The following is a 27,960-nucleotide window of genomic DNA, read 5'->3' on the forward strand; positions in this document are numbered from 1 at the left end:
GGAATGTTGCATGTGTGTTTGATGATTATGTCAGGTAAAAAGTGTTTTCCATATGCTCATTTGTGGATAACATATGGCCCTGATCCTGTGAATATTTAAACACCTGCATTAGTCATAGGATAAGAGTTGAGTTATGCATGTACCTAAGCAGTTGCAGGCTCAGGACCATCAGATGTATACATTTATGTTTCCTACTCATTGAATATAACTGAAAGGAATGTATGAACACCAAAGATTACAGATCTAATTTCTTCTTAAATTTCCCCCCCTTGACTTCTAAGCAACTGGAAAACAAAATTAGAAAGATTTTTGTCCTATTTTTTTTAAAATAAAGCACAGAATACCTAATGTTGCAGAACTCTAGCAAGATTAGAATTAAAGTATACAATTAGATTGTCATTTATATGCTACACATTATACTGATGTGTCTTAGTTTACTCAGTATATACTTTTAAATTCACTGTTCAGTCTACATAATGTACTGTAACATACTATACACTCATTGAAAGCAGATCAAAATACATATCAATCCACCTCTATTTTAAAGGCAATGCACTTAATTTTCAAATCTATTACAAATTTGTCTTTCCTTATGTATTTTGAAATCACAAATAGAACAAATTAGGATAAATACCTACTGAGCTTTCATCTTACAATTAGTTTTATTACAATCTGAGCTCAAAGCCTCCCTTTCTATTTTTCTAATGTAAAATACAGATAGTTATACTTACAGCTATTAATACAGCTATTACAGACCCAGTAACTAGTATTGAAACATTGACACCGTCATTGATAACATCAGTAGGAAGCGTAACAGGAAGGATCCCTGTTTCGGAACACTGTTAGTGATAACTTCAGTAGGAATAGAATCAGGCAAGGATTCCTGTGTAGGAACACTCTTAGTGATAACTTCAGTAGGAAGCGTATCAGGCAAGGATTCCTTTGGAGGAACAAACTGAGCTGCCTGTACTACATTAGACACCTCTGAGGTCAGGGAGGCATTATCAATGGCACGTATTGCAAAGTAGATTATGGTGCCATTTTCTATTGTGACATTTTCCGGTTTAAACTGAAATGATTCTTTGGTGCCGGCAGGTTTAGGTACCAGACTAGAGGTATTCACTGAAGTAGCATTCTCAAAGGTGTTCCTTAGGTCCAGAAGACTTTCACTCATTTTTATTATGTATCTGTCAGCTGGAAAAAAGCAAGGAATACAAGTAAGAGTGTGTTAGTAATGCCTATTATACCATCTGTAAATGCAAGCACAGTACAGGATTTGTAGAACAGTTTTGTATCTTTATAAGAACTCCAATGATACTCCATTACCATCCCTTCCATTTTACCCACCCTCATTATTGATGGGCCTGCTTAATTGACTAACATCCATTCTTTGTAGAGCTCTGGACAGGATTCCTGTTAGAACTTATCAGTTCCACATTTTATTTGGGTCAATAGTCTACAGTTAGCTGATGTGGGGCATTCCCTCCCTTCATGAGAGCTAACCACATTATATTACCAGCACTCTTAGCTCCTGCTGGGCAGATGAGTCTTCCACATGGCAGTGCAGATAACTGCCATTAAACTGCCTCTCTCCCCCACACTTCACACAAGTCTCTATAGTACTAAAATGGAAACATAATTTTTGGATGAGAAATGAAAATAAGATTTCTTTCACTTGTCTCTGGTGAGTATCCAGGTCAAGTATAAGATCAAACAGTAGAGGGAGAGATCCCTGCATCCTGGTCAGCATTCCCTCTCTTAATGTTAGCAGGTTCTAAAGCATAGGCCGAGAGACAGCAAAATGCCTGCTCCATTTGCCAGCATAGTTAGTGTGTCAGGGATTTTGCTGCAAATGTGCCTGGCTTCCCACTGTCCACAGTTATCATTTCAAGGCTGTATAGTTCTGTTCTGCTCATGGGTTTTCTAGTTCTTTGCTTGATTTGAGTTCTACTTCCTGCTCCTCATCTTCTTTTCTATCCCTTCAGCTATAAGGCTGTTTTGAGCCAGACGAGTAGCGCAAAGTAACCACATAGAAGAACCTAGGCCAGTGTTTTGGGGATTTAATGGAGTTGTTGGTTTGTTCCCTGGTGAGCTGGTTGGCAAGAGATGTAGGTGTATGTAAAGATTTTAATCTGAAGCGGCTCTCTGTGTGACTGCAGACTGCCTATCTTAACCTCTCTGGCTTGTGCTGATGTGCACACTATAACATAATCTGGTTACAACATACTTGAAATATACATTATGAACAAGACCTAACTGTGTCCCCATAAATGGACTAAAGCTTTGGACTGTCCATGTTGTAACTGGGTCCCCTGACTTATTTACAGTTGCAGTGTAGACAGGGGCTAAGCTTTGGAAAAGTCACTAGTGAATATGTTTTTGATTTAACTTGTTTTCCTTTGTAAACTAGCATAAGGCTGGTTGGTATACAGGTTTTGCATTTTCTGTTGTACCAGGTTTGGGAGAACAGGCACTGACTTTCGTTTTTCTACACTACCACTCTGCCCCGAGGCCCCACCCTCAATCCACCTCTTCTCATGAGGCCCCACCTCTTCCCCTGAGACCCCACCCTCACCCGTCTCTTGCCACCCCCACTCTGCCCTCTCCCCCGAGTCCCCACTTCTTCCCATCCTCTTTCCCTTCCTCTTCCCACTGTCCGCTGCCCCATCCCCTTCTCTTCCCACCACCCCATCCCCCTACCCCTGGCCACCAAACAGCTGATAGGCGGCTAGCCTTGGGGTCCTTCTGAACAGCTGATTAGCAGCCAGCCCCGGGACCCTGCTGAGCCACTCTGACTAGTGGGTGCTGAGCTCCCCCTATTTTTCCATGGATGCTTGAGCCCTGGAGCACCCACGGAGTTGATGCCTATGTTTGGGAGTGTTCCGTGTTTCTTTAAACATTTTTTAAAGCATTAAGTGGGACTAACGTGAATATCATATTGAATATGTAATTTATTGGTTACACCGAGTCCTGATCTACACTAGGAAATTTTACAGAGAAAATCTAGAGTAGGTCAAGCCATAGCGATGGTCATATTTTTTGCAGATGGGGAAGACATAGCTTTTTTCCTCACCTCTCCTTGGCTGGCTCATCATATGTAATTTCAGATAACTGACAATACTGCATCACTTCCAGCTGACTAAAACAAAAGTTCACTTTACCTTGTCCCTCATCCAAGTCATTCCCGGGAGCTGTCCAAGACAAGTGAATTTTATCTTCTTCAAACTGAGCCTCAAGGTCAGTAATTTTACAGGGTGGGAACACATCAATAATGCCTCCTGATGGAACATTCTTCACTACAAAAGAACCTCCTGTTGCAACTCTATTGAAACTTCCTAGCTTTGCTTGAATTTCATCATCACTAACTTCAGGTCTCGGTGCATTTATTTTGATTTCACCTGCCCCAAAAAAGAAAAAACAATTGCTCATGCTATCTGAATATTACAAAACTCCAAATCATAACACACTTTTTTTTTATCTAGCATTCCTTCTGTCTTTAATCTACATTTTTTCTTTGGCTTATTGAAGTTTAGTGCAAAAATTAGCAAGGCTAAAAACCAAAGTGAACTTCAGGATCCTGCATCTTTGCACAAAACTAAGGCAGACCCCAAAAGCAAACCAGATTTCAAGTGCAGTTGAAAGCAGCAACAGTTCCTATTATCCATTAGGGTATTTAAGGTATTAAGCAGGTGTCAGTGGGAAGTGGTTGTGATAAGGTAGCTTCCACCCATCTCTTCCTAGATATTGCAGGCAGCATAAGAATTACAACCTTGTAGGAATTTCCTTACTTTTCTGGGTTTAAGCTGGACACATTTTTATGTAGACTTTTTTATTCAGTATATTCTAATTTTCTAGGAATACAGAAAATTGTTTCTGTGTGTACGTGCACACACGTGTGCAAGAAGGAGGATATGAAATGCAAAAGCTAACATTAATCTAAAATTAAGGTTGAGAAACCAGGCACTCAAAAGTCAAGAAATTCCAAAACCTAAGTTTTCTACCACCATATTATAGATATATATCTTTACTCCTGCGGGGGTTTTGTACAACTGCATGCATGCATAATTAATAAGCCCCGCATATTTGTATTTTTTTGTGCAGAAAAAGCTTCAGCTGAAATGTTGCTGCAGGTCCACCTTTTGCCCACCAGAGGGTGCTGTGGCTATAGAACAAAGCAGCAGCTCACAGCCATCTAAAGAAGAAACAGCCTGCCTTCTTCCAAGCGCCTGTCAAGCCAGGTGAGGAGATCGGGGCTATTGGGAGACAGACAGCCTGGGATGTGTGTGTGTGGGGGGGTCAGACAGGGGCTTATAAGGGCTAGTGGAGAGAACTAAGGGAGAACAGACTGGGGCAGGGGCTGAATGGGAGTGGAGGCACAGGGCCACAGGAGGGAGGGGGAAGGAGGTGCAGAGCTACATAGGGACAGGGGGTGGCTGGGTGGGGGCACAGAGACACATTGGGACAGGGGGTGGGGTACAGGGACACAGGGACAGGGGAGTGGCCGGATGGGGGCACAGAGACACATGGGACAGAGGCGGGGGTACAGAGCAACATAGGGACAGGGGCAGGGGGTGCAGGGCCACATGGGGATGGGGGGAATGGGTATCTGAGTGGGAGTGGAGGGACACATTGACAGGGGAAGATGTGCCTGACTGCATGGGAAAGGCTAGGGATCAGCCACGGTCTGCATGGGGGAAGCTCCCTAACAATCCCTCCCCGCCCCCCAAAAAAACCTTGTTCCATACTTTTCCCACCCATACCCAACAACCCTCCAGGTTCACACCCATGCTCCTTCCCAGCAATTTACTTCCCTGTCCCTCAGCTCCTCCATTACCCCTGACTCCCCCAAGCCTTTGCACTGCTTCTGAGGGCTGTGGGAAATACAGTTCCTTATTGTAGTTTAAATGAATTATTACTCAGAGTTCTGTATTAATATGCCTAGTAAGGAATCTACTTGTCAAAAAACATTTCCTGAATCTTTTTTGTTGTCTGCATTGTTACAGACATACTTGCTGGCAGGTATTTTGAAATAAATGACCAAAAATAATGGAAACTGGTGTGATTCTATTATGTTATTTTGACAAATAAAATATGCAGAATTTTGCAGATTTTAAAATATTGTGCGGAGAATTTTCAATTTTTTGTTGCAGAATTCCCCCAGGAGTAATAATATATATATTTACCATCATATTGCACAATTTGCTGGGGTGGGGTTTTTTTGGGGGTGGGGAGGTTTACTGGTAAAATAGCGTAAAGGTGTATATTTAACAAGGAAAACAGGAACAGGAAATATTACATTGTGTGATGTAGCCAAGTGAACACTGAGGTACAAATCTTAACTGTTGGAACCTCCTGAGGGTTTGGGGTGCCTAATATCTCAAGCTTGGAGTGTGGTTCTTACTCAGTAGAGCTGTCACTCTGTCTACCCAGAGTCAGATCTGCTGGATTAAATGGAAAAAGTAAGTTACTATTTTCCCCCACAAACAAACTGTTGTTAATCAAGTTCCATTGCAGAGGAAACTCTGTAACGAATGCCTTCGAATTATTCCCCCAGTTACACTTGTGCAATCCTGCTGAAGGCCATAGGGTTGCATAGATATACTGAGCATGGCATTAGGCTTGCAGACCCTGATGACAATGCACAAGCCAGAAAGAACACAACTTGATTTTCAGATCCTAGGCTGAGTCTGCAGGGCTGGGAGTTAAAACAGCCGTGTTGCTAACCTGTAACTAGAGCAAATTTGTTCTGGAGCAATTGAGAAAACAAGTGTAGAATTTGACGATACTATTTTTACAAAGTCATTTTTCAGAATAAAACTATATTTTAATGATGAATTAACTGTTTTCATTGCACTTGATTTCTTTGGGCCCTTAGATCAAAAGAGAAATGCAAAAATAATGGAAAGATGAAAAAATATACTAAGTCACATCACACTAGTAACAGACTCATAAAAATATCATTAACTGAAGCTCCACTGATTGAGAAGGCTTAAGCATTAATATTTTAATAGCAGTATCCATACCTGTGGTTTCTGGAACTGAGGATCTTAAACTCACACAGGCCTAATGGGAAAGAGTCCTGAACAAAGTGTCCAGAAAACCCAACAGAAGAACAGAAAAATTCTCATGGGAGGCATTAAACAGATAACTTTAAAATTTCATAACTTTGAAACTGATTCCCTGAAATCTCATTTTTAAGTCTCAGTGAAACACACAAATTTAAAATTTCTAACTTCAGCTGATTTTTAATATGATTTTCAGTTCCAGGATAATTATTAATATATATATATATATATATATATATATATATATATATATATATATATATATATAATGTGGTACTATACCCAGTGCTCATATATAGCAAAAATACTGTGGTTCCAGCTACTGTTTTCTAAAAGTATAAACAATAGCGGAAAAGATACATGTAACAAACGTTAAGGTTAAAAATCTTTTTGTGAAGCTAAATGATCTCCCATTCACCCATATTCTTACACATGCAGAGAGAGAGAGAGAGAGTATTTTCTATTTCATGAATGTTCCTTACCATTTTCTATGTAGCCTGGAACATACAAGGCTCGGCTCTGCCTGCGGCCAAGTCTGACAGTCTGATTTCTCCCCTGGATATGCACTTTTAAGTTGTATCTACCATTTCCCTTGAAAGTTGTAAAGTACTTTGAATAGATTCCATCATTCTTGGTAATATCAGCACCTAGACATACAAACAGTAATAATTAACCATCCAAACAAGGTACCTTTTTTAAGCAAGGGCATTTTTTTGCTGTTCAGTTCAGAAACACATAGGGCCTACTCCTTCTTCTATCGAAATCAAGAAGAGCTTTGATACGGACTTAGGTGAAAACAGGATCGGTCCCATTGTGGTGACATGAGCTCATTACATATTTAACTGGAGATAACAATGTAGCATTAAAACATGTTACTGTGTATTTACTGTTTCCAATAGTAACCAATAGGCCAGTAGTTCTCAACTGCTTCTTAGTAGTTCACCATAGTCGTCTGATCTGTGGAGCCCTTCTTGGTGGTCTGCAGACTAAAATACTTTGAGATTGAAGCAATGCTGGAATGTGGGGAGGAAAGGGTCTACAGTTTGCATGACATGGTTCAGATAATGGAGAAGTTGGAGAACAACAGAACTGTGCATTTGAATCACATCACCTCTGTAGGCACAGTAGATTGGAAAAGGAGAATAATAATCTATGTAATTCATACTTTCAAAGGAGATATTTTTAACATAGCTATACTGCCTACATAGCATGTGACAAGCTATAGAAACAGACTCTCGCTCTCCTGTTCTGCCACCTGCATCCCCTCTGCAGGGCAGACCAGTATGTAAAATATACATAAGTTCAAACAGTGAATATGGTTGAATCAGACCCACAAGGCACTGGACCCCCTTCTGTCCCTGTGCTGGCTATTTGCATCATGGGTAACAGCACAGGCGAGGAGAAGGCTCTGCACAACCACGACACTCCCTTCTTCTTGGGCGCAGTTTCTCTCTCTCCTCCTTCCTTCCTAATACACCCAATAGTGTAAGTGCACCAGCATGTCAGGGCACACATGCTGCACCAGTTTAGACCCACTGCAGTTTATTCTCATCGTGAAGCAGTGGGGAGACCAGAGTTACCATCTCCCTCCACTTACTACCCCTTGTTCTGTAATCATGGCATAGGCATGACTGAACCCTTAGTGATAAGTTTGGAAGCAGCGTGCATGGACATTCTAAAATACATACCACAAAACAGGGAGTGCATACATTGCTAGACAAAAATGTAAGGAAAGTAATTATCACATTACCGGAACCATCATCAAGGAGTCTGAGCTCCACTGCAGATCCAGTCTGTGGTTCAACAGTGGCCATCACGGTTGCACCAAGAACAGGCAAAAATCCTTGACTAACTTCTGCATAAATCACCATTGGATTAGGGAAGTTGTTTGTATCCTTATTCATGTGGGCTTTCACAGTCACTGGAGGCACAGCCAAAGATGCTGGTCGAGATGTTACTATCATTGATATGACTTGAGAGGCTGTGTGATTATTTTGAATCCAATACAACCAATCTCCCACCTGCAAATCAAATAGATAGAATATAAAAATATAATGTAAGACTTCATTATTCAAAGGGCAGCTTTGTGTTTCCCTTAGTTAATTTTTATCTTATTTTCCAAGGCACAAAGGGCAGTTAGGGTATTGCTACAGGAACATAGCTGAGGAATTTGGGTACCTTACTTATGATTCTTCATGCTCTCAAATGTTTGGTTTCTTTTAAATTTAACCTTATATCTGAATTTACTCAGTTTTAGTGGTGGATGTTTGAGGATTATCACATTCTTGGAAGGATTAGAACCTGTATATTATAGATATGTACTCTCAACCTTAACTTCCCCTGAATTCAATGTTTTGTCCAGGAGGAATATATGTTTATAACTTCTAAAAAGAGAAGGTACACTTCAGTCTATGAAAATGTTAACATGTTTGGATAATAAAAGAAAGTTTAGTCTTTACCTCTGCAGTGCCTGCTATATTCAGTCGAGCTGTTCGGAGGTTTAGATCACTAACTGTGAAGTTTGACGTTCTATATTCTTTTCCTTTGGGGTCCCGCAGTGAAATGTCTGGTGGAGATGTGCTTCGATCCCACGTAACTACAAAGAAGGTGTCCTTTCCCACAGTGCTATCTACAGTCACTGTACCATTCATCCACTGCTTGACTGCGACAATCTGAGCTGTACTTTCAAGCTATTAGACAAATAAAATATGTTTTATGGCTAGTTAGCAGATAAACACTTAAAATACTAGTAATTTTAGAGTGGTTCATTTTCCTCTTAAAGCGGAGAACAAATCAATATTTTGTTTATTCAGAGGGCATCTTGACTGGCTGGTGGACAACTGGCCCACTGCTGGAAGATGGGACAGAGGAGGATTAATGCTGGCACCACCCTGAGCAGGTCTCTGCTGTTCTGTGCAGAGCTCAGGGTTGTGCAAAGGAGGAAGAAGCCTCCTGCCACTGTGCCTCCACTCCTGGGGAACTAGCTGGCGGGCGAGGGTCACGTGGACTAGCCATTGAAGGGAGTGAAATGATGAAGCCCTGAGCAAATTTTCTGTAATGCCCATTTGCAGAGTACAATTGCTTAAGAATGTGAAGTATAGTAACCAAGGGTCTCTTGCCACTGCTCTCTGTGATCTATCCACCTAGCTATCAAATGACGTCTGTGCAGGTGATTAGTGCTAAATTTCTTCTCCATCTGTCAGCCTGTTTCATCTATATATATGTTTCATCACAGGCTCAAAAGATGTTTATACCTCAAATTAAAAAAATGCTGTTAGTTTTTGTCTCTCTTGCTAGCTGCTTGTCACACTCTTTTTTGGCCTTCCTAATTATACTTCTGCACTTGATTTCCAAGAGTTTGTTCTGTTCTATTTTTCTCAGTAGGATTTGCCTTCCAATTTTTAAAACATGTCTTTTTGTTTCTAACCACATCTGTTTCCTCTGCTGTTTAGTCATAATGGCATTGTTTTGGTCCTCTTCCTGTTTTGTTTGAGTACATCAGAAGCAGGAAGCCTGTCAAACAATCAGTGAGGTCATTGGATGATCAAAGTGCTAAAGGAGCACTCAAGGAAAACAAGACCTTCGTGGAGAAGCTAAATGAATTATTTGCATCAATCTTCACTGCAGAGGATGTGAGGGAGGTTCCCACACCTGAGCCATTCTTTTTAGGTCACAAATTTGAGAAACTATCCCAGACTGAGGTGCCAGTGTAGGAGTTTTTGGAACAATCAGATCAATTAAACAGTAATAAGTCACCAGGACCAGATGGTATTCACTCAAGAGTTCTTAGGGAACTCAAATATGAAATTGCAGAACTATTAACTGTGATATGTAACCTATTACTTAAATCAGCCTCTGTACCATATGACTGGTGGATAACTAATGTAATGCTGAGTTTTTAATAAAGTTCCAAAGGCGATCCTGGCAATTACAGGGCAGTAAGCCCAACTCCAGTACCAGGCAAATTGGTTGAAACTAGTAAAGAACAGAATTATTGGACTAATAGATGAATGTGATATATTGGGCAAGAGTCAATATGGCTTCTGTAAAGGGGAATCATGTCTCACCAATCTAATAAGAAAGTAAATATCATAATGATGCTATAAAATCCATGATATGCCCACACCTTGAATGCTGTGTGCAGTTCTGGTAGCCCCATCTCAAAAAAAGAGATATTAGAATTGGAAAAAGTACAGAGAAGGGGGGAAATGATTAGGTGTATGGAACAGCTTCCATATGAGAAGAGAATAAAAGGACTTTGACTATTCAATTTATAAAAATGACTAAGGGGAGATATGATAGAGGTATATAAAATCACGAATGGTGTGGAGAAAGTGAATAATTAGTCTGTACTGGGCTAGCTTGATTATCACTTCAAAAGTTTTTTTCTTTTACTTAATTGGCCTCTCAGAGTTGGTAAGACAACTCCCACCTGTTCATGCTCTCTGTATGTGTGTATATATATCTCCTCAATATATGTTTCACTCTATGTGCATCCGAAGAAGTGGGCTGTAGTCCACGAAAGCTTATGCTCTAATAAATTTGTTAGTCTCTAAGGTGCCACAAGTACTCCTGTTCTTTTTGCAAATCTATATTAGTTGCTATGCATGATTCAGATAAAGTGCAAAACTGGGTCCATAGCAGAGATTTAACAAAGTGAGGGATGAGTTGTTAAGTTACAGATAGCACAACCCAAGAGCTGTTGTAGCAATAGGAGAAGGGGATAACTCAGTACTACTAGTCTCAATTATTTTGAAGAAATCATCGCTGAGTTGAAATGGATGATGAGAAGTGCCAGGAAAGCTGGGAATGAAAATGTTATCTCTTGTTTAGAAGAGAAGCAGTTGAGATAGTTTCCCCATTATTGATAATGTTAATATAGTAACAAGATCACTTATTTACAGCATTCTACAGAGGAGTGACCACACATACTATGGTATTTCTGCCTACCTCTAGCTGTATAAGTCCCTTTGCATTAGCTAATTGTGAGTAATTTTAATTTTCTTTGTTTCATTATCTGTTTCATTTTTCTTGTTAATATAACAGACCACAAAAATAAATAAATCCCACTGCTATTTCCAAATAACAGTTTATATTTTAAGATCAGTCACTGGCCGTGCAATAGTTAAGATTACAGCCTATTAAAATTACTCTTAATTGACCAGTAACTGATTAATAATATGAAAAAAAAAACAAATTTGAAACTCAGACCTGAATAGACTGTTCAGAAATATTTCCACTTCCTGATGAAATTCCACTGAATGCATCTTGTAGGCCATTGGAATCAACTGTATCTGTGGCATAAAACTTTAAGCCTCCTGAAATGTGATTGTTAAAATAATCAGAATAGTCATTTACTGTAAAAACATAGGTTTTGTTCGTTTGGTTGTTGCTATAGAGCACAGTGTTAATTTGATAAATTAAATGTTGGTCCCTTATTATCCTTTATTCATGGGGCAGTGCAGGGAGGAACCGCTGGGTGGTGGGGAATCAATTCATACAAACACCCAGAGAGTTCCTGCAGAAAACAAATCTGACCTGGGAAATGATCCCATCTGTTCACATTTTAATTCCACCTAACTTGGTCTGACTAAGAATTGTCACCAATAACACTTCATCAAGTACTGTGCTCACTCATTGGCTGTTCTTGGTAAGTCTGGACTCTGAGCCATGGACCTGTAAAGTGCAATTTCATTCTGAAAAACACCTCTGTCAAAATTACATGGTGGAATTCCAAGATTATTGCTTCCCAGTGACTCAGATCAAATCTGCTTAGTTTACAAATACAACGTTTGGGCCTCTTTTCATTTGTGCTGACTACCCATAATGCCAATGGGAACTTCTGGTGCGCAGTGTCTTTGGAAATCTGGCCATTTATTTCAAACAGTGAGCCCTGCCTGCTGAGACTGGGCTCTGAAAGACCAGCTGGGTTCTTTCTGGCTCACACATCAATCGCTTAACACTAAAGAGTCTGTGATCAGAACTTAGTGAACTATTCTGTTATAGTACACAAACCAGAACTGAATTCAGGTTGTTCTCTCACAGCCATGTTGGCTGTACAGTGCTAACAAGAGTAAAAAGCAGTACAATCTTATTTAAGTCCCTAAAGCAAGCAGATGTGACTCTGAATACACAAAAGGAGCATCTCAGTTGACTAAGAAGGTGCCATTTATACATAGTCACTATTCAGAGTACAGCTACATTCTAAATCAACACATGGAATTCCCATGGTAGTTGCCCTGTACTGCAGCATCACCCAGCACCCATCTGGCTTTCTTTAAAATGGCTGAAGTTCAAAGGAACAGTGCAGCTCCAACTCAAAGCAGAGCTGACTGAGCCTCCCAGTTGCAAGTACAGAGACTGTGGTTGCTGACTCCTCAGCTAGAGTCCTCCAGCTGTGACTGTTTGTGAGTTGGTCATTATTTAACTACTTAGGACATTAATAGGTTTGCATATCACTGCTATGTAAACATCAGAAATAAAATGTTAATGATTTAAACACTGAGCTTATCTTTTTGTTTAGAGGAACATCCGCCAGTAATATAATTATCAAACCTTGCTATTAAGTAGGGTGTTATCAGGATACAGATTTTTTAAAGCAACAATCGATAAAATATAAATAATTGCTCCCAATATTATTGTGTTTATTCAGCTGAAAATAAATATTCTGTATATACGACTGGAATTAGTTGACTTTATTTTTTTTCCCTTTTACAAGCTGTAAACCACTCTAGTTTTACATTTCTTACATGCTTAAGGTGTGCATGCCAAAAATAGGATTAGTTTAGAAAATTACTTACCTGTCATGTCTGAAAATTGTTCTAGTTCTGGAGCAGCACTTGGCCCCAAGGCAATGGTGTGAATGATCGATCCACTGTCTTCCACCTCCTTAAGGCAAATGCTCATACCTGAATCCTCTCCATCTGTCAGCAATACAATTTCAGAACCATCGAGATTAGAGTATTTTTGTTTAATCACCTGAATTGAGAAGAAAATTTCAGGTATTAGCAATAGGACTTTATCGTAAATGTTAGCTGCTCTAAAACAGACAGTGTCTACATCAAGAGAAATTCTTAAAGTGCAAGTGTAAGGCAAAATCTTTTCCTTACAAGTGTGAATTGTGCTGGTGTAGGAGGCTGTGTCATGTGGCAAGAGTTGAATTGAAGCTGTCTGAATTACACTGCCTGTACAGGGCAGGATGGTTCAGGGGAGAGGTGTCTAGCACACTCCTTACAGCACACTCCTTACAGCATTCCAAGTAGTAGTAATGCGTGTGTCTGCCGGCCCCCACTCCAGATCCTGCAGCCAATGACAGCATATGCACAGGGCATGTGGAAGCCTGTCCATGCCCATTCTGTAAAGCGACTTGAGAAATCATGGAGCATGAAGGTACCATTTTACATAAGCCCTTTTAAGAATAAAACCATGCTTAAACCAATGTTAAAATAAACAAAATTTGGATTTTCTATATGAGAAATTATATGATTATGATCTTCTGCACAACGCCTTGAGCAAAGCATTCTTGTAAGACTTTCTAAAAGCAATCTTAATTTTTTTGCTAGTATAAACATAGCAGGCCTTGTTAATTTCTTAGGTCCTGAACCTGCTCCCATTGAACTAACTTGATTGAGCTTCCTAAATTTCTCACTATAAAACACATTTTCCAAACATTTAATTGTTCTTGTAGCTGTCTTTCTGAACCCCTTCCAGTTTCCCCAACATCCTCTCTGAAATGTGGCCACCAGAACCAGAGACAGTATTTCAGTCATAGTCTCAGTACTGCTGATCACAGAGGTGATATCACCTCCCTACTCCTACTCACTATTCTCCTCCTAGTTCCATTTCATTATCACGGCATTCCAGGACACATTCCCCGCAAGTTCTCCTTCACCTCAAATCCTTTGCGTACTCCTGCACAGATGTTAGTTCCTCCACCAGCTGATTTAGGCAGGTATTTGATAAGATCCTGGCGTACATTCTCACTGACTATTTGTCGTAGATTAGATGTAATTTGTGCTGTAGATTGGAATGTGACAATTCCAACCCAGGAACCCATTTCGATAATTTGTAGCAGGAATATCTCCGCAGCTTGGTACAGATGTTTAATGCGGTTATACTGCAGGTGAAGAAAGGGACGTACTTAGAACTATCAAGGCTTTTCTAGAGAGATAGCAAAAAGCAAGAATACAGCAATTACTAATGTTGTTCAGTTTGTACTGATAAATGGGAATGTACCTGCCATAGAGCAGATGAGAGATTTGAGGGGAAAATATGGAAAATTAAACAAATACCCAATATCTGGGTAGCCCAAACTACCAGGCATATTCTTTCCAGACCAGTGGAGATGTGTACTTTGTTCTGCTATCATGGAAGGGTATCTGCATATTGAAACATCCAGGAGATATATAACTGTGTCAACCAAACAGCATTCTAATAATGTGGTGACATTCCTCACAAATAAGGTTTTCTCTTTCACATAACTTGTTTAGGTAAAATGGCTGCAGCCTCAGAGAACAGCATTCAACCTACCTATACTTTAGGATAGCCCCTCTATTTTACAGGTTCCTGGCACTTTGAAAATTTGGTAATTACAGTGAAAGAGTTTATTTTAAATATAAATATTTGAACAGATTGCTGAAAACCAGCTGAGAAAGTTTACCTTTTGAAGCTTTCCTTTCTCTATAAAACTAGCTGTCATTATTCTTGATCTAGTTAAGGATTCTCTTCCTCTCCTGTATTAAGATTAAAGAATAAGCTAATTTGTATCTTTTATCTCTGGAAATCTAGTACTTGTTTGCCTCTCAATAGCTTTGGGTTGAATTTGATGCTAATGATAGTAAAATGCTCATAGTACTAGTCCACATAAGCTTTTCCAATCTGAAATCTCTCCAGAAGAAGGAATGCCAGCTGTATCAAAACATTTGGTTGTGAGATGGGGATGGATAATTATTAGAGAACACCACATTCATTTTCACTTGTGATCTAGAATTTGAAGTATTATCTCTAGAGAGAAAAGTTTGGTGCAGTTACATCCTGTGCCAGTCTCAGTCCCTAGTTGGGTGATTTCATAGCATGTGCCATGCATGACAGACATTTATCACATCATAACTTCACTAGATAATTTGGGAAAACTGTCAATCTTTGCTGAAGATCAGTCCCAGGAATGGACTTGTATGGTGTGGCATGGCAGGAATAAATTGTGTTGGCAGAGCAGTTTAGGGGAAGCTTACACAGGGTATAACTGCCCTGTACCTGCTTTCAGACAGGGTTTAGTACTTTACTTTCAAGAGCACTGAATTCCATTCTGCTCAACTGTAGCTCATCGCAAAATGCACCACTTATTTGAGATCCATATCTTTCTTTGTCACAAAGCAAATGAAATTATGATTTAATATTGAGAAATACTCAATTACAAAACTGAAAGCATATAAAACATTATATAGTAACCTGTAGGCCACAGAAATACGTCATATGCCATTTTAAGCATCTTCCTGTAGATTTTCATTGAATTCATTATTGTGGGTTTGTGTCAAATATTTTAAGAGACGCTCACAACCTGTTTAAGCCCCATAAATTATCTTTCTGAGAAAGAAGATGGATACCATACACCATCCGTTACAAATTCCATACCATAGCCTAAGATTTTTTGATCAAAACTTCATCATTTGGCTCCTCAGTGGAGTTATGTTGATTGTTGAACTGAAGACCTAAAATATTTGTATTTTAAAGAAAGTGATAGTAAAACTCTTATTTATACTATATAATAATATATATGGAGTACATGATAGTGTGATATAGCATGAACTGGGGATTCTTATGTTATTCCTTGATGATGAAATTTTGAGTGACCATATTCGATATGATAGAAAAAAGCATTCTTGGAATGTTTTAGAGAGGTCTTAATATTTTTATATTGGGACTATTTTTTATCCCCTACCTGTAAAGCCAGGTGCCTTTGTTATCATTATTCAACCCATAGAGGGCTCATAAAGACTCCTAAAAATTACATAAGTGTTTTTCCAGATATTAAGATGCCACAATTTTAAAGCGAGATATCTGGGGTCTCTCCAGGGCACAAAAGGATGTTGTGCCTCCCACAGGGAAGCTGAGGATCTTCTCTTTCCAGAGATATACCGGTGGGAAGGTCCTATTTCTAGCCCTTAAGGTCGTTAGATATCAAACTTGAAAGTTGTAACATATTTGAGAACAGATGTCGTCACTAGCTCCGGATTGAATGTTTGAAACAAATAAATTAGGGATGAGGAAATTCTGTATATTAGGGAAAGAATACAACAGAGGTTCATATAAAAAATAGCTCTTGGAAGTTGGGTAGTGCTTTGGAATGTAAGAATAAAACCTGGGGAGATGGATTTATGGTCAGAAGGCTGGTGAAGCTTGAAAAGGTACAGGATAAATTGCAAAAAATGTGGCAAACTTATCAGATGATTCTCACTTCTATGTGATATTTATACATATGAACACATATTATTCAGGAAGGTTATATTGGATTTACTTTAAGAATGGTAAATTTGAGGCCCTAAACAGATATATTTTCCATTTGGGGGAAGTACAGTGGTTCTGACATTCTGGATCTGAAACTAAAAAGAGGAGCACAAGTTATATTTTGTAAAGAAAAAGAGACCAAGTCTGGCATATCATTTTTAGGAATTTGATGAGTTTCCTTTTAGCAATCCCTAAATATGTATTATTGGAGAAATAGTGGCCTCAATTTTTTCTTAAAGAATAAAGAATGATTACGGAAATATTGACTAAAGAAAATACTGTAATATATATACAACACATTGTTTTATAACTGCCTGTTTCTAAGCAGTTCTGCTAAAAAAAAGAACGTGTATATTTATTCTTACCCCAGCCATGCTCCCAGAAACATCAAGTACTAGACAGACTGCTCTGTCTTTGGTCTGCAGCAATGAGAAGGAGGTCTCAAATGGAGGACTTGCGCTATTTATTGGAGAGGTGTTACTGAAGTCAGTAGAGTTCATAATTACTTCCCAGGTGCTGTGGTAGTTACACATTTTGTTCTGCAGATTTGTAGCCTTTTCATTATGAGTACTTTGATCACAGAACTCAACCACCTAAAAAAAGCCAATTGGAAGAGAAGAATGATTACTGAAAAGCAAGTGAACTCGTGTAGTAGCAAATCCCAGGCTACTATTTTTTCATTGCTCATGACAAGCACAAATACAGAAATTCTTTGCCTGTTCTAAAGGCTATAGAGAATAAAATCCTTTTATGTCCTGGACCTTGGAAGAAGTCATCAAAGAAGAGTGTTCCCAAAGAATCTGTCTCAGGGGTTACACAGGTATGTCCACACTGCAATCAGAGGTATGACTGGAGCTCAGGTGGGCATACACGTTCTATCTTTAATCCAGCTAGTTTGTCTATTGATAGAAGTAAAGATGTGGCAGCATGGGCGGTACAAACCCACCCAGAACCCTGGATATATACTCCACATTGCTAGCCTGCACCAGTGTCCATGCCACCCTGTCTTCGCTGCTATTTTTAGCCACACTAGCTAGATTAAAGCTAGCACAAATATGCATTCCTGAGCTTCTGTCATAAGGAAGAGACTCCGCAACAATATGCATGTGGAGCAACTACTGAAATCAATGGTGGAGCAGAACACCTACCAACACCAGCAGCAACAGTGGCTCCGACAACAACTGGCCACTCAGGAGCAGCAACTGACTTGAAACTTAGCTGCTCAGCAGCAACAAAGGCTGGTGCAAGAGGGCGTGACCTGACTGCAGCCTCCCACAGTGGCAAGGCTTCCACCATGGGTCTGGTGGATACGGACCTGGCCTTGGCACCAGTCAGATTCATGAAGATGGGGCCTGAAGATGATCCAGTGACTTTTCTTGGAAATTTTCAATGGGTGGCAGTGACAGCATGGTGGCCATTGGAGCACTGAGCAGTCTTACCAGTCACCTACTTGACCAGGACAGAACCACAGGCTGCCTATTGCGGGCTAGACCAAGAGACAGCATGGGATTATGCCTCCGATAGCAAGGCTTAACTCTGTGGCAGGGCCTAATTAGTGGATTAGAATGGGCTGGGAGAGGACTAATGAGCAAATTGGCCCATTAACACAGGAGATAGAAAAAGGCACAGGAAAGCAGAGCAGGGGAGAGAAAGGCAGACTAGCAGAGCCAAAACCTGACCAGCCTCGTTACATCGCCCTGCGACGTGCAAAGAGTCAACAACCGGCACAATGACCTAAAACCAGGTGGGCTTCAAAACGCCCAGGATTTGTACCATGGGGGGCTGGGAGCCATTGAACCAAACTGTGAACCCTGAATAGCGGCAGCCCCCCCAGCACCAAAACCAGGAAGGATCTCTGACTAGAGAGATCCCTTCCCTCTCCTCTCCTCAGAGAACTGAGGAGAAACTGAAATTGTAAAAAATTATGGTGCATGGATCAGTAAGGGTGTGGGAAGATCAAATGCAAATAATCTGCACTGTGGTGTTTGACAACTTAAGGTCCCTGAGTCTCTGAAGACAGAGAGAAGACAGGAGCAGGACATTGCCCTGTCAGAATGTCAATCTCTTAAAGACATAGAAAGCTGGGGAAGGCCTATCTGTAGCTCATGTGAACCTCCTGTTAGGTGGAGTTAGCAGCAAAAAGGGCCAGGTTCAATATCTGAAGTAGGGAGCAGCTGGGGAGTGCATAGTCAGGTTCCAAGGCAGAGTCAGTACAAGGGTTAGAGTCCAAGTCACATTTTGGGATCCAAGTCAGAAGGTAAAGTCCCAATCAAGCTGAGATTGGAGCAGGGAGACGTCATGGCAGCTACAAAGAAACCATGCTATTCCCTGGACACTTCCTGGAATGCCCCTTAGATTTATATAGGGTGGGGAGCCAATCAGGAATCATGGGGCTGCTGTCTGTCAGACCCATGAAGGTGGGACTTCTCATGGTCTGTGTCCACAGCAGGTGATGGGCAGTGGTTGGCAGGATACTGCTACCAGTTTGTATCAGGATTCTCATCTATTGTGCCCTTTCTCAACAATCTGCTCAAGAACAGCAGCCTGAGAAAGATCCGTTGGACGGAAACCTGTGAGAAGGTCTTTAGCCACAAATGGCTCACCTCTGTAGGGAGCCCATTTTATACAGCCTGGACTTCACCAAGAAATTCCTCCTACACACTGATGCTTCTGAAGCTGGATGGGGGCTGTCTTCTCCCAAGTGGTTGATAGTGAGGAACATCCCATTCTGAGTTACAAATTGTTCCCAAGAGAGGCCTACTCCATTACAGAAAAAGAGGACTTAGCTGTGAAATGGGCCATGGAGGCACTCCAATATTACCTTCTTTGCAATTAATTCACCCTGGTTGTGAATCATGCACCTTTATGATGATTCCATGCCATGAAGCACATCAACCCCCAACTCATATGGTGATCCTGCTCTCTCCAGACCTTCTCCTTCTGTGTCTGGCATAGGACTGGGTTGCGTACTGAAATGTAGACTTTTTCTCTCAGTAGAGGGGAGCTGCAGGGCAAAGCAGTGCCCTAAGTAAGATCTTTTTTGTTTGTGTGTGTGTTTGTGTGTGTACGCATGCCTGGGATGGGTGGGTGATGAGGCAAATAGGCCTGGCAATGAGAAGGTTAATGAAAGCCAGTGGATCCACCTCACTATACTTCAGCAAATGTTGGGCATGGGGAGGGAGGACTGGAAATGTTGCTCGGAAAGCAGAAAGTTTTTTGGGCAGAGTGATGGGTTGAAAGATGTTTGGAACTGTGAACAAAGAAAATACCTCCTGTTCTTTGATTCCCGCTGTCTTCAGAGTAACAGGACTTTGTGCATATGTTTTGTAAACAAACAGAATTGCATCTAAGAAATACTTTACTCCATATCAGTTTCTCCGAATGCAAACAACCTAGAAGACCCCAAATATCCAATTGGGTCAAAAAGCAGTAACAATACTTACAGAAGGGAGGCTCTGCATGTACATTATAGATGCTGGGACATTTTGTGTTTTTTCTGGTACAAATTTACATCCAGCTTCATACAGCTTTGTCTGTTGATCATAGTCGCATTCTCTTGTCATGCAGTTGTTTCCTATGCAGCTTTGGACTATATATTTACCAGTGATATCAGCTGAACATCTGAAGGAAGGTGAGATAGAAAGAGGCTTAGCTAACAAGCCACATATAACCAACAAATAATAATCTCTTATTTATTATTTGAATCGTGGTAGACCCAAAACCTCCAAACATGATTAGCATTAGTTAGACACCATGGGCAGTGGGTGAACCACAGACTTGGGGAGGCTAGCCCCCTAGCTGCCCCATCCCTTCTACCTGGAGCCCTGCTTCTCCTGCCCACCTTCCCCCCGCTGCAGCCCAAAGGCCTCCCCCACAACCCTGGAGCACCCAATGGGCAAGCAGCACAGCCCAACCCCCACCGGAGCGCCAGGTGGGTGGATGGCACGAGCACCGGCTCCAGCCACCCAGAGTCCCTGGCTGCAGGCCGGCCCCCCACTAGCCCAGCTTGGGGGAAGGGCCCTGAAGCCCTCCCAAGAGTGGGAGGTCTGGAGGCTCCCACCCAAGGTGGAGGCAGAAGCAGCCCCTGCTCGTGTCACAGGCCCCCCGCCCAGGGCAGGTGGAGGGACCCAGGCTCCCCAAAGCTTCCCGGGCAGCTCTCCCCAACCCGGCTCCGGCCAGGCTGCGGGGCCTCAGAGCCACAGCCTGGCCATTATAAGAGCTGGGTGGGGAGCTGGAGGGTCCGTGGCTCCTCTTAGCTTCCTGTGCGGCTCTTATTATGGCCAGGCTGCAACTCTGAGGGCCATCCCCGGCCAGAGCCGGGTCGGGGAGAGCTGTGCTGTGGGGAGCCTCCTCCTGCAGCCAGGCAGCAGGGACATGGTTCGGGGGCTGCTCTCAGCCCCCTCATCCCCCACCCACACGCCGGGCAGGTGAAGTGTCTGCCACAGCTGTCCGGGCTCCCCGGCTGGACTTAATGCTGTTCTGGCCAGGGGGTGGCGGTTGAGGGGGGAAGAGGAGGGGAAGAGGTTGGGTCTGGCCAGGCCCATCCACTTTCAAAAGTGGAAGGGCTATGCCCCCCGGGTCCCTCCTGGTTCCAGCGCCACTGGCCCGAGGCCCCGGCCACACGAGAAGGAAGAGGCACAGCAGAGTGTGGGTGGGGCCACGCAGGCAGTCTGGGTAAGCTCAGTTTCCTCTGTCTTTGATACCCGCTGCCCATGTTAGACACCATCTCTGCTCCAAAGACTGTACAATCTAATTTACAAGTGGTCACAATAATAAAATACTGGTAGTCTTTTTTTTTTTTCCCAGAGGCATCCTCAAGAAATTATTTATAGGTTGTGTGTGAAACACCATCTATGTGAAGAAGAAGAATGCAAGTGCCTCCACTAGTCCATCGGTATGCCTCAATCCAGACATGAAGGACCCTCTCCTGAGGTGAACGGGTACTACATTCTCCATGCCCATTCAATCAGTGTCTCGGGGACAGAGTTCTAGGGCTAGAGCTGACCCAACACTCTGATCACTAAGGTACTAGCTATTCCCCCTAGAGTGGACTTAACTTGGAGATGGGTGCTCAATGGCTTAATTAGACACAGGGCTGATGTGCTAATGAGAGCAATCAACCCATCAGCTGGGAGCAGTTAAGAGGCAGGAGGGAAATGCAAGAGGGAGGATGCCAGGAGATACAGGGCACATGATGAGATCTTTCCCTCTGCCACCCCAGTGAGTGGGCTATGGGGAAGTTTATGTACACTCGTATGTTGCTGTACTGATAAACTGGTGGAAGGGACCTAATAAATAACACACTTATGCTTATAAACCTGGAAAGTGTCCAGCCGGTTTGCGGTGTTTGAAAGGGTGGAGCAGGGAGCCCTGTCACAGTCTCCTTCAGTAGTGACTGCCAATTAGAGTGCCAATTGCAGTACAGAAGTTTGGTGATGTTGATACTTGTCCATTAGGAATTGGACTGAAAACACCAATTCATTTCACAGTGGTCAATAAGTGACTGGCAGATGGTAATGAGTTTTAGGCACTACCAAACTGGTTTCAGTTCAGATCAGTGCCTGAGAAGTGAAAAGTTCTGTATCCCATTTCAAACCCACTGAGATATCCAGTCTCACTCTGGTTTTTGTTTCTCATTTACAGAGTTGTACCTTTTAAAAAAACCACTTAAATATGCAGAATCTAGAGAACATTATCATAAGATAGTAATAACGCTAAAACAGGGAAATAATGGGATGTGCACTTTGACCATGTAAGTTTTTAATATTTAAATAACACTAAACATCAACTAGTAAGAATGTTTTGGAACTTCCGGATCCCCACCCCCCAACCCCCAGGAATTTGAGAAAACATTCTTATTTACTACGTGCTAACTGCTATTTGATAAAGCCAGGGTAAATCAGAATGTAGAGAATGGGAACTCAAATCTGTAATTGCATCTAAATTAAAAGCTCATTTAGTGGTAAAAATGTGATGCATTACAAAATGATAGTGATAATTCAATGAGACTGGTCTGTAGACAGCAATATTGTTAGTTAAACATTATCGTATAAGCTTCTTTTTTAATCCTATGAACAGGGCCGGCTCCGGGCACCAGCCCACCAAGCTTGTGCTTGGGGCAGCACCTGGAGGGGGGCGGCGTGGTGCTCCGGCCCCCGGGGAAAGCGGGGCCACGGCCAGGCTCGCCACCCTCCCCCCGGCGCTCTGGCTGTCCTCCCTCCTGGCGCCCTCCCCCCGGCCGCCGCGGGGAGAGCGGCGAGCCCTGGCTGGGGCTCGCCGCCCTCTCGCCGCCCTGCCCCCTGCATTCTGGCCGCCGGGGGGAGAGCGGAGCCCCGGCCGGGGCTCGCCGCCCTCCTCCCAGGGCTCCGGCCGCCCTCCCCCCGGCCGCCGGGGGGAGAGCAGAGCCCCCGCCAGGGCTCACCGCCCTCCCCCAGGGGCTCCGTCCACCCCCCGCGGGGGCGGGGGGGGGCGGCCAGTGGCTTTTTTGCCTGGGGCGGCAAAAAAGCCAGAGCCGGCCCTGCCTATGAATAACAACTTGCCAAGACTCTTCGCACAGGGCTCAAAGTACAGACTGAACACAGATAACCAGTATGTGCCAAGTATCACTGAGATATTTAAAATTTCATCAGCTGAAGACAAAATATAAAAAGTTGGTACCTAGTTGCTTCAACACTTGCTTTTCCAGAGTTTACAGACACATAGAAAGGTGCATCGTTATTATATTCATCAAAAACTCCCCAACGAAGATGGGCCCATTCATGGACAAAAACTTTAGCTGTGGAAGAGCAGGAGCAAATGTGAATTCTAAATACAACACTTTACAGTTTACTTTATATTTCCGTAGATCATTTAAACAAATTTAGGCCCAATCCTACAATCGTCTCTGCTTGGACATACCCCTGTGCCCACACAGGACTCACCATGGGATCCGGCTGGAAACCCAAATAGGTCACTGTGTTCAGATTAACCCTCCCAGAATATTAACAGACCTAAAGTAAAGATCTGTTTCCATACAGGAGCTTCTGACTATTCCAGGTATCAAGTAAGGTTTCTCATGTTACCCATGTCTTTTAAAATAATAATTTTGGCTCTTATATAACACAAAGGAAAAGGTGTATATTAGAAGACAATAGAGAAGTTAGTTTAACTTCAGTTCAGGGTAAAACTAAGGATTACATAGATTGTTGAAGGTGAATAAAGTGTAAATGATTAGACAATCAGAATACTTTTGCAGAAAACAAAACTATCTCACCAAGACAATCTAACCCTTTTCTTGCAGGTGTTGGTAAAGCCATTGACATGGAGAATGTATATCATGTTGTCTAACTATAGCTTTCAACTAAAGATGGGCCAAGGAAGCAGAGCTCAGATCAGATTAAGTTTAAGCCAGAATTCAAGGTTTGAGTTCAATGCTTCACCCAGCTACAATTTGGGTTTGTATTTGACTTTACTAGAATCCAATGAATTATTCTAAGGAGATTTTTGTCCCAAACTGCCAGAAATCTGATGAGAAAGACAGTTCTTGTGAGATTTCCAACATTTTAGGCCAACAAATCTCTAAATTTTTTATCCAAGCTAATGCAGGTTCGTCTTGGATTTGAATCCAAATAACCTTGCACATTTACCAGGTTTCAGATTTGAGGGACTGGTTTTGACATAGCTCTATTTTAAAAGAAACACATAAATGATTGATTCTAACTTGTGCGTGGAACAGAGATAAATAAATTGGACAGTATATTGGTTAAATGGGCATAGGAGAAAGTCATTGTTAAAAACATCAGGTTACACTGCACAAAACGGAGAGGTCTCTATTGGGGCTTTTTTATTTGCTTATTAATGGCCTCACATAGGCAATGCCCATGCAGTCAAAAAAACCTGCTGTTGAAATCAAAATGGGACTATTCTTAATTCCTTGTGAATGTACACTTACAAGAAGGGTAGTTGGGCAAATGTGACTTTCAGAAGTTCCAATAAAAACCTTCCCGTCCTCAGAGCAGGATCCACTCATGAGAGTTTGGTCCATTCTAGAATCCTCTGGGACTGGTTTTCCTGCATGTTCACCAGGATACACCCACTGCAACTCTCAGATTAGTTTACTACACTGTAATGTTAGGGTATAGATTATTTCCAAGTCAAAGCAATGATTTACGAGGAAAAACAACCTTCATTTACTGTAAAATTATTAGCCAGTATTTTCAAGAGACTGGTAATTTTAGGTGCCTCCATTTCTGAGTGGTCAACTAAGACTCATCCAGGGAGTCTGATGTTCAACAGTTTGTGAAAAAAGAGGCTCTTTTAAAGTTAGGCAGGTTGGGCAACCAAAAATGGAGGCATCCCAAATCACTAGTCACTTTGGAAATTCTCGGCCATTGCATATTTATACCAACAAACGCAGAAAATTAAAGTCCAATAGATGGTGCTACCTCGTGATCCATAGATGTTATACAAAGTGTCATTTAACAGGAAGTCTGGAGTGAAATGAATATATCGTCCCTTTTCCCCACATCCTCCATATTGCAGCGTGTAGGGATCATCTCCGTACTTCAAGTAAGGATTAGCCACGATAACATCTGCCTAAAAATAAAATGGCCCTTTTTTAAAGAGCATCAGGAAATGGAGGGTGACAGATGACCCTGTTGAATGGGCTCATCCTGCAGCAATCACTCCCAGTGATTGTTCCTCTGGGTAAGGACGGCAGGACTGGGCATTAGAGGGCAATACAAATTCTAAAAAGAGCAATTTATATTTCTACATTACTGAAAAAACGGCTTGTCTACACGGTGCGGTAACATGCACTACAGAGGAGTGATTTCTAAAGTGCAGCACTACGTTAAAGTGCACTAGGGAATACACACCAGCAGGGTCTACAAGGACCAATTAATGAGTGACATGTTAGTGTAGTTTAGAAATCATACCTCCATAGTGTGCTTTTACTCCACCTTGTAGACAAGACCCTATGTCTCACGCGTATGAACACAACAAATACTTTTGGTTTGTAAAGAGCGCTCTAAGTCTTACCTTATCATATGACTCTGTTTTTACACTTAAATACTCAGATTTTGGCAGCCAGTGTTGAGGAATTATAATTTTTACAGCCTTGAAAAAAAATCTCTGTTTTGTAGCATTGAACAAGTAAGTAGAAGCCTCTTTGACCATGTCCTGGTAGGGAAAGAAAAGAATAGATTTATGAATTACAAATTGAACTGTAGAGGCAATGAGTAGTTTAGCCTTGCTAGGAAACAAGAGTACATAAAGTAACACTAAGTATGTGAAGGTATAGAAAGAAACCAATCTTGGCCAACGGAAGGGCTGGGGCAGATTCCTTTTTCCATGATGGAAATAGAAACCAAATTATAACTCTGGGACACTCTGTATTTCTCCAAGGGCACAAATATACACCGCTCCTTGCTCAGGGCTTATGATAAAAAACACAATCTATCCCTTAAAATAAAACCTCCACCCAAACATGAAATTTCCTCAAAAAAGTTACATGGGCTTGAGGTGCAGGATGATTCAGTCCTGGACCAGTGCTTTTCATTAATCTGTAAAGTGTACTGTGATGCTTGATGAATCAAATAAAATAATAAATAGTAAGTAATAACCTGTAGTTTCCTTTTTCTTCTCCCTGGGATTCCTTATTTTTTTGCTCCACTTCTATTAGGTTCTACTTTCTCCTGCCTCTACAGTGGGCACTACTTTGTCACTATTTTCCTGTTCCCCTCCTCCTTGCTCCTTCCCCACCTCTCTTGAATAGTTTGGGGGGTCACTAGTTAATGGCTATGCCCCCCCCCCTCAGTTTATTGTTCTCTTTACAGCAAGTGAATGCTCAATGACCAAATCGTGATCATGGAGCAAAGATCTACACTAAGAACTTAAAGAATAACTAAAAACAGAAATATCACTATATACATACACACACACACACACACATATACATATACACACACACACACCAAGGGTTTTTAAGAACACAGTGAATGCCTGCAAAGATGGGGGAAAGGAGGGATAAAAGCAAATGGCAAACATTGTAATGGAGGTGCAGCAATTGGCAATTAAATATCCATGTTCTGGAGATTCTCTAGTCGAAGGTACTCATGTTTTGGAAATAAGTAATTAAGAAGGAGGTGATACATAGAATCAGCCTGACCCTGAGCCATAATATTCCTGTTAAACTTCAAGAGATTAGTACACTCATTTCATTAACAAAAGCATTTGAATAAAAATTCAAGTTAAGAACAAATTTAGTAATAATAGAATTGATCTAGCTCCTATGAAAATCAAGAGAAAACCTCACATTGTCATTAATGGGGGCTGGAACTGGTCTTTTAAGATTACAGCTAATCTAGAGGTAGAACTAACCAAGAAGTCTGAATGTCACAGAAGGACAATACATATACCAAAGTTCTTACCTTTATGTTTCTAATGATATTGTGATCTTCTGGTAACTCAGGGTTAATTGCAATAACAATATCTTCATAGCCACCATTTTTCAGCTGAACCATAGAACCTCTCACTACAGGTACTAGAAATAAAAGAACCAAGCTCTTGAACACCCTCATTGTCCCTTTCTCCACAATTTTTGTTATAAAAGTGGTGGTACAGCAGCACTATTTATACAGTTGTTTATGGGCATTTTGTTTGTACATTTTGTATATTTTATGGCAAGTATATATGGACTGCTGTGTAAATTAAGTTTGCATAACTGTGCTCAATATGGTGGTGTAGGTTACATATTAATATACTGGGGAAATTCCTAAAGACTGAAAGAAGCTAAATCTGAGCTGTATTTCCTTATCCATGCACAGATGTGGTGCAAAATACAGTGAGCAGTTATCACATGAGGCAGATATTGCTCAGCAGCCTCCAACTTCATCATCGGGCCATCACCATTTCCCTTTCAGCCTTCACATACATACCCCACTGGAGTTCTGTAGCTACTCAGGGTACAGGTAACCAGCTCCTTTCTCCCATCCGAGTGTCCAGTAAAAGGCTTCCTATGCCAGGGAAGCAGAGGGGAAGCTGGGTCTCCCAGAATGACAGGGGGAATCAGAACACCATTGATATCTATAGTGGTCCAGGGAGCAAAATATCCCCTATTCATTGTAGCAAAGAGGCCTGACTTTCCAAAGCGTCTGGCATCATGGACCTTTCCAGACCACCCTACATCAATATTGATGCTTCTGCTGCAGTAATCAACAAATCTTTGAAGGACTTCTGATGATGAACTCTGAGGCCTGGTATGGTGGGCAAAGCATACACTGGTCCCATCAATGGCCCCAAATACGGTTTGGGAACCCCAGCCATGCAAAGCCATTGATAATCTTCTGTGCAGTGCCCTAGCCTTTATGACCTGTGGCAGCAGCATCCTGTTAATACCTGCTCACACTTCCAT

The 27,960-nt window shown here is 41.7% G+C and overlaps 1 protein-coding gene across 1 annotated transcript; it reads right to left on the bottom strand.

Moving 5' to 3' along the window:
* Positions 1-383: 383 nt before the first annotated feature.
* Positions 384-27,127, bottom strand: LOC128842501 (calcium-activated chloride channel regulator 1-like). The gene is made up of 15 exons (XM_054038549.1): positions 26,978-27,127; positions 25,587-25,727; positions 24,992-25,142; positions 23,226-23,343; positions 20,012-20,189; positions 16,934-17,161; positions 13,957-14,181; positions 12,866-13,043; positions 11,277-11,383; positions 8,525-8,755; positions 7,816-8,086; positions 6,548-6,712; positions 3,162-3,398; positions 886-1,194; positions 384-781 (listed from the first exon to the last, which is right to left on the bottom strand). The coding sequence occupies exons 1-15, from the start codon at positions 27,125-27,127 to the stop codon at positions 702-704; spliced, it is 2,769 nt and encodes a 922-aa protein (XP_053894524.1). The 3' UTR covers positions 384-701.
* Between the last annotated feature and the right edge of the window lie 833 nt (positions 27,128-27,960).

Source organism: Malaclemys terrapin, chromosome 8 (assembly GCF_027887155.1).
Source record: "Malaclemys terrapin pileata isolate rMalTer1 chromosome 8, rMalTer1.hap1, whole genome shotgun sequence".
NCBI lineage: Eukaryota > Metazoa > Chordata > Testudines > Emydidae > Malaclemys > Malaclemys terrapin.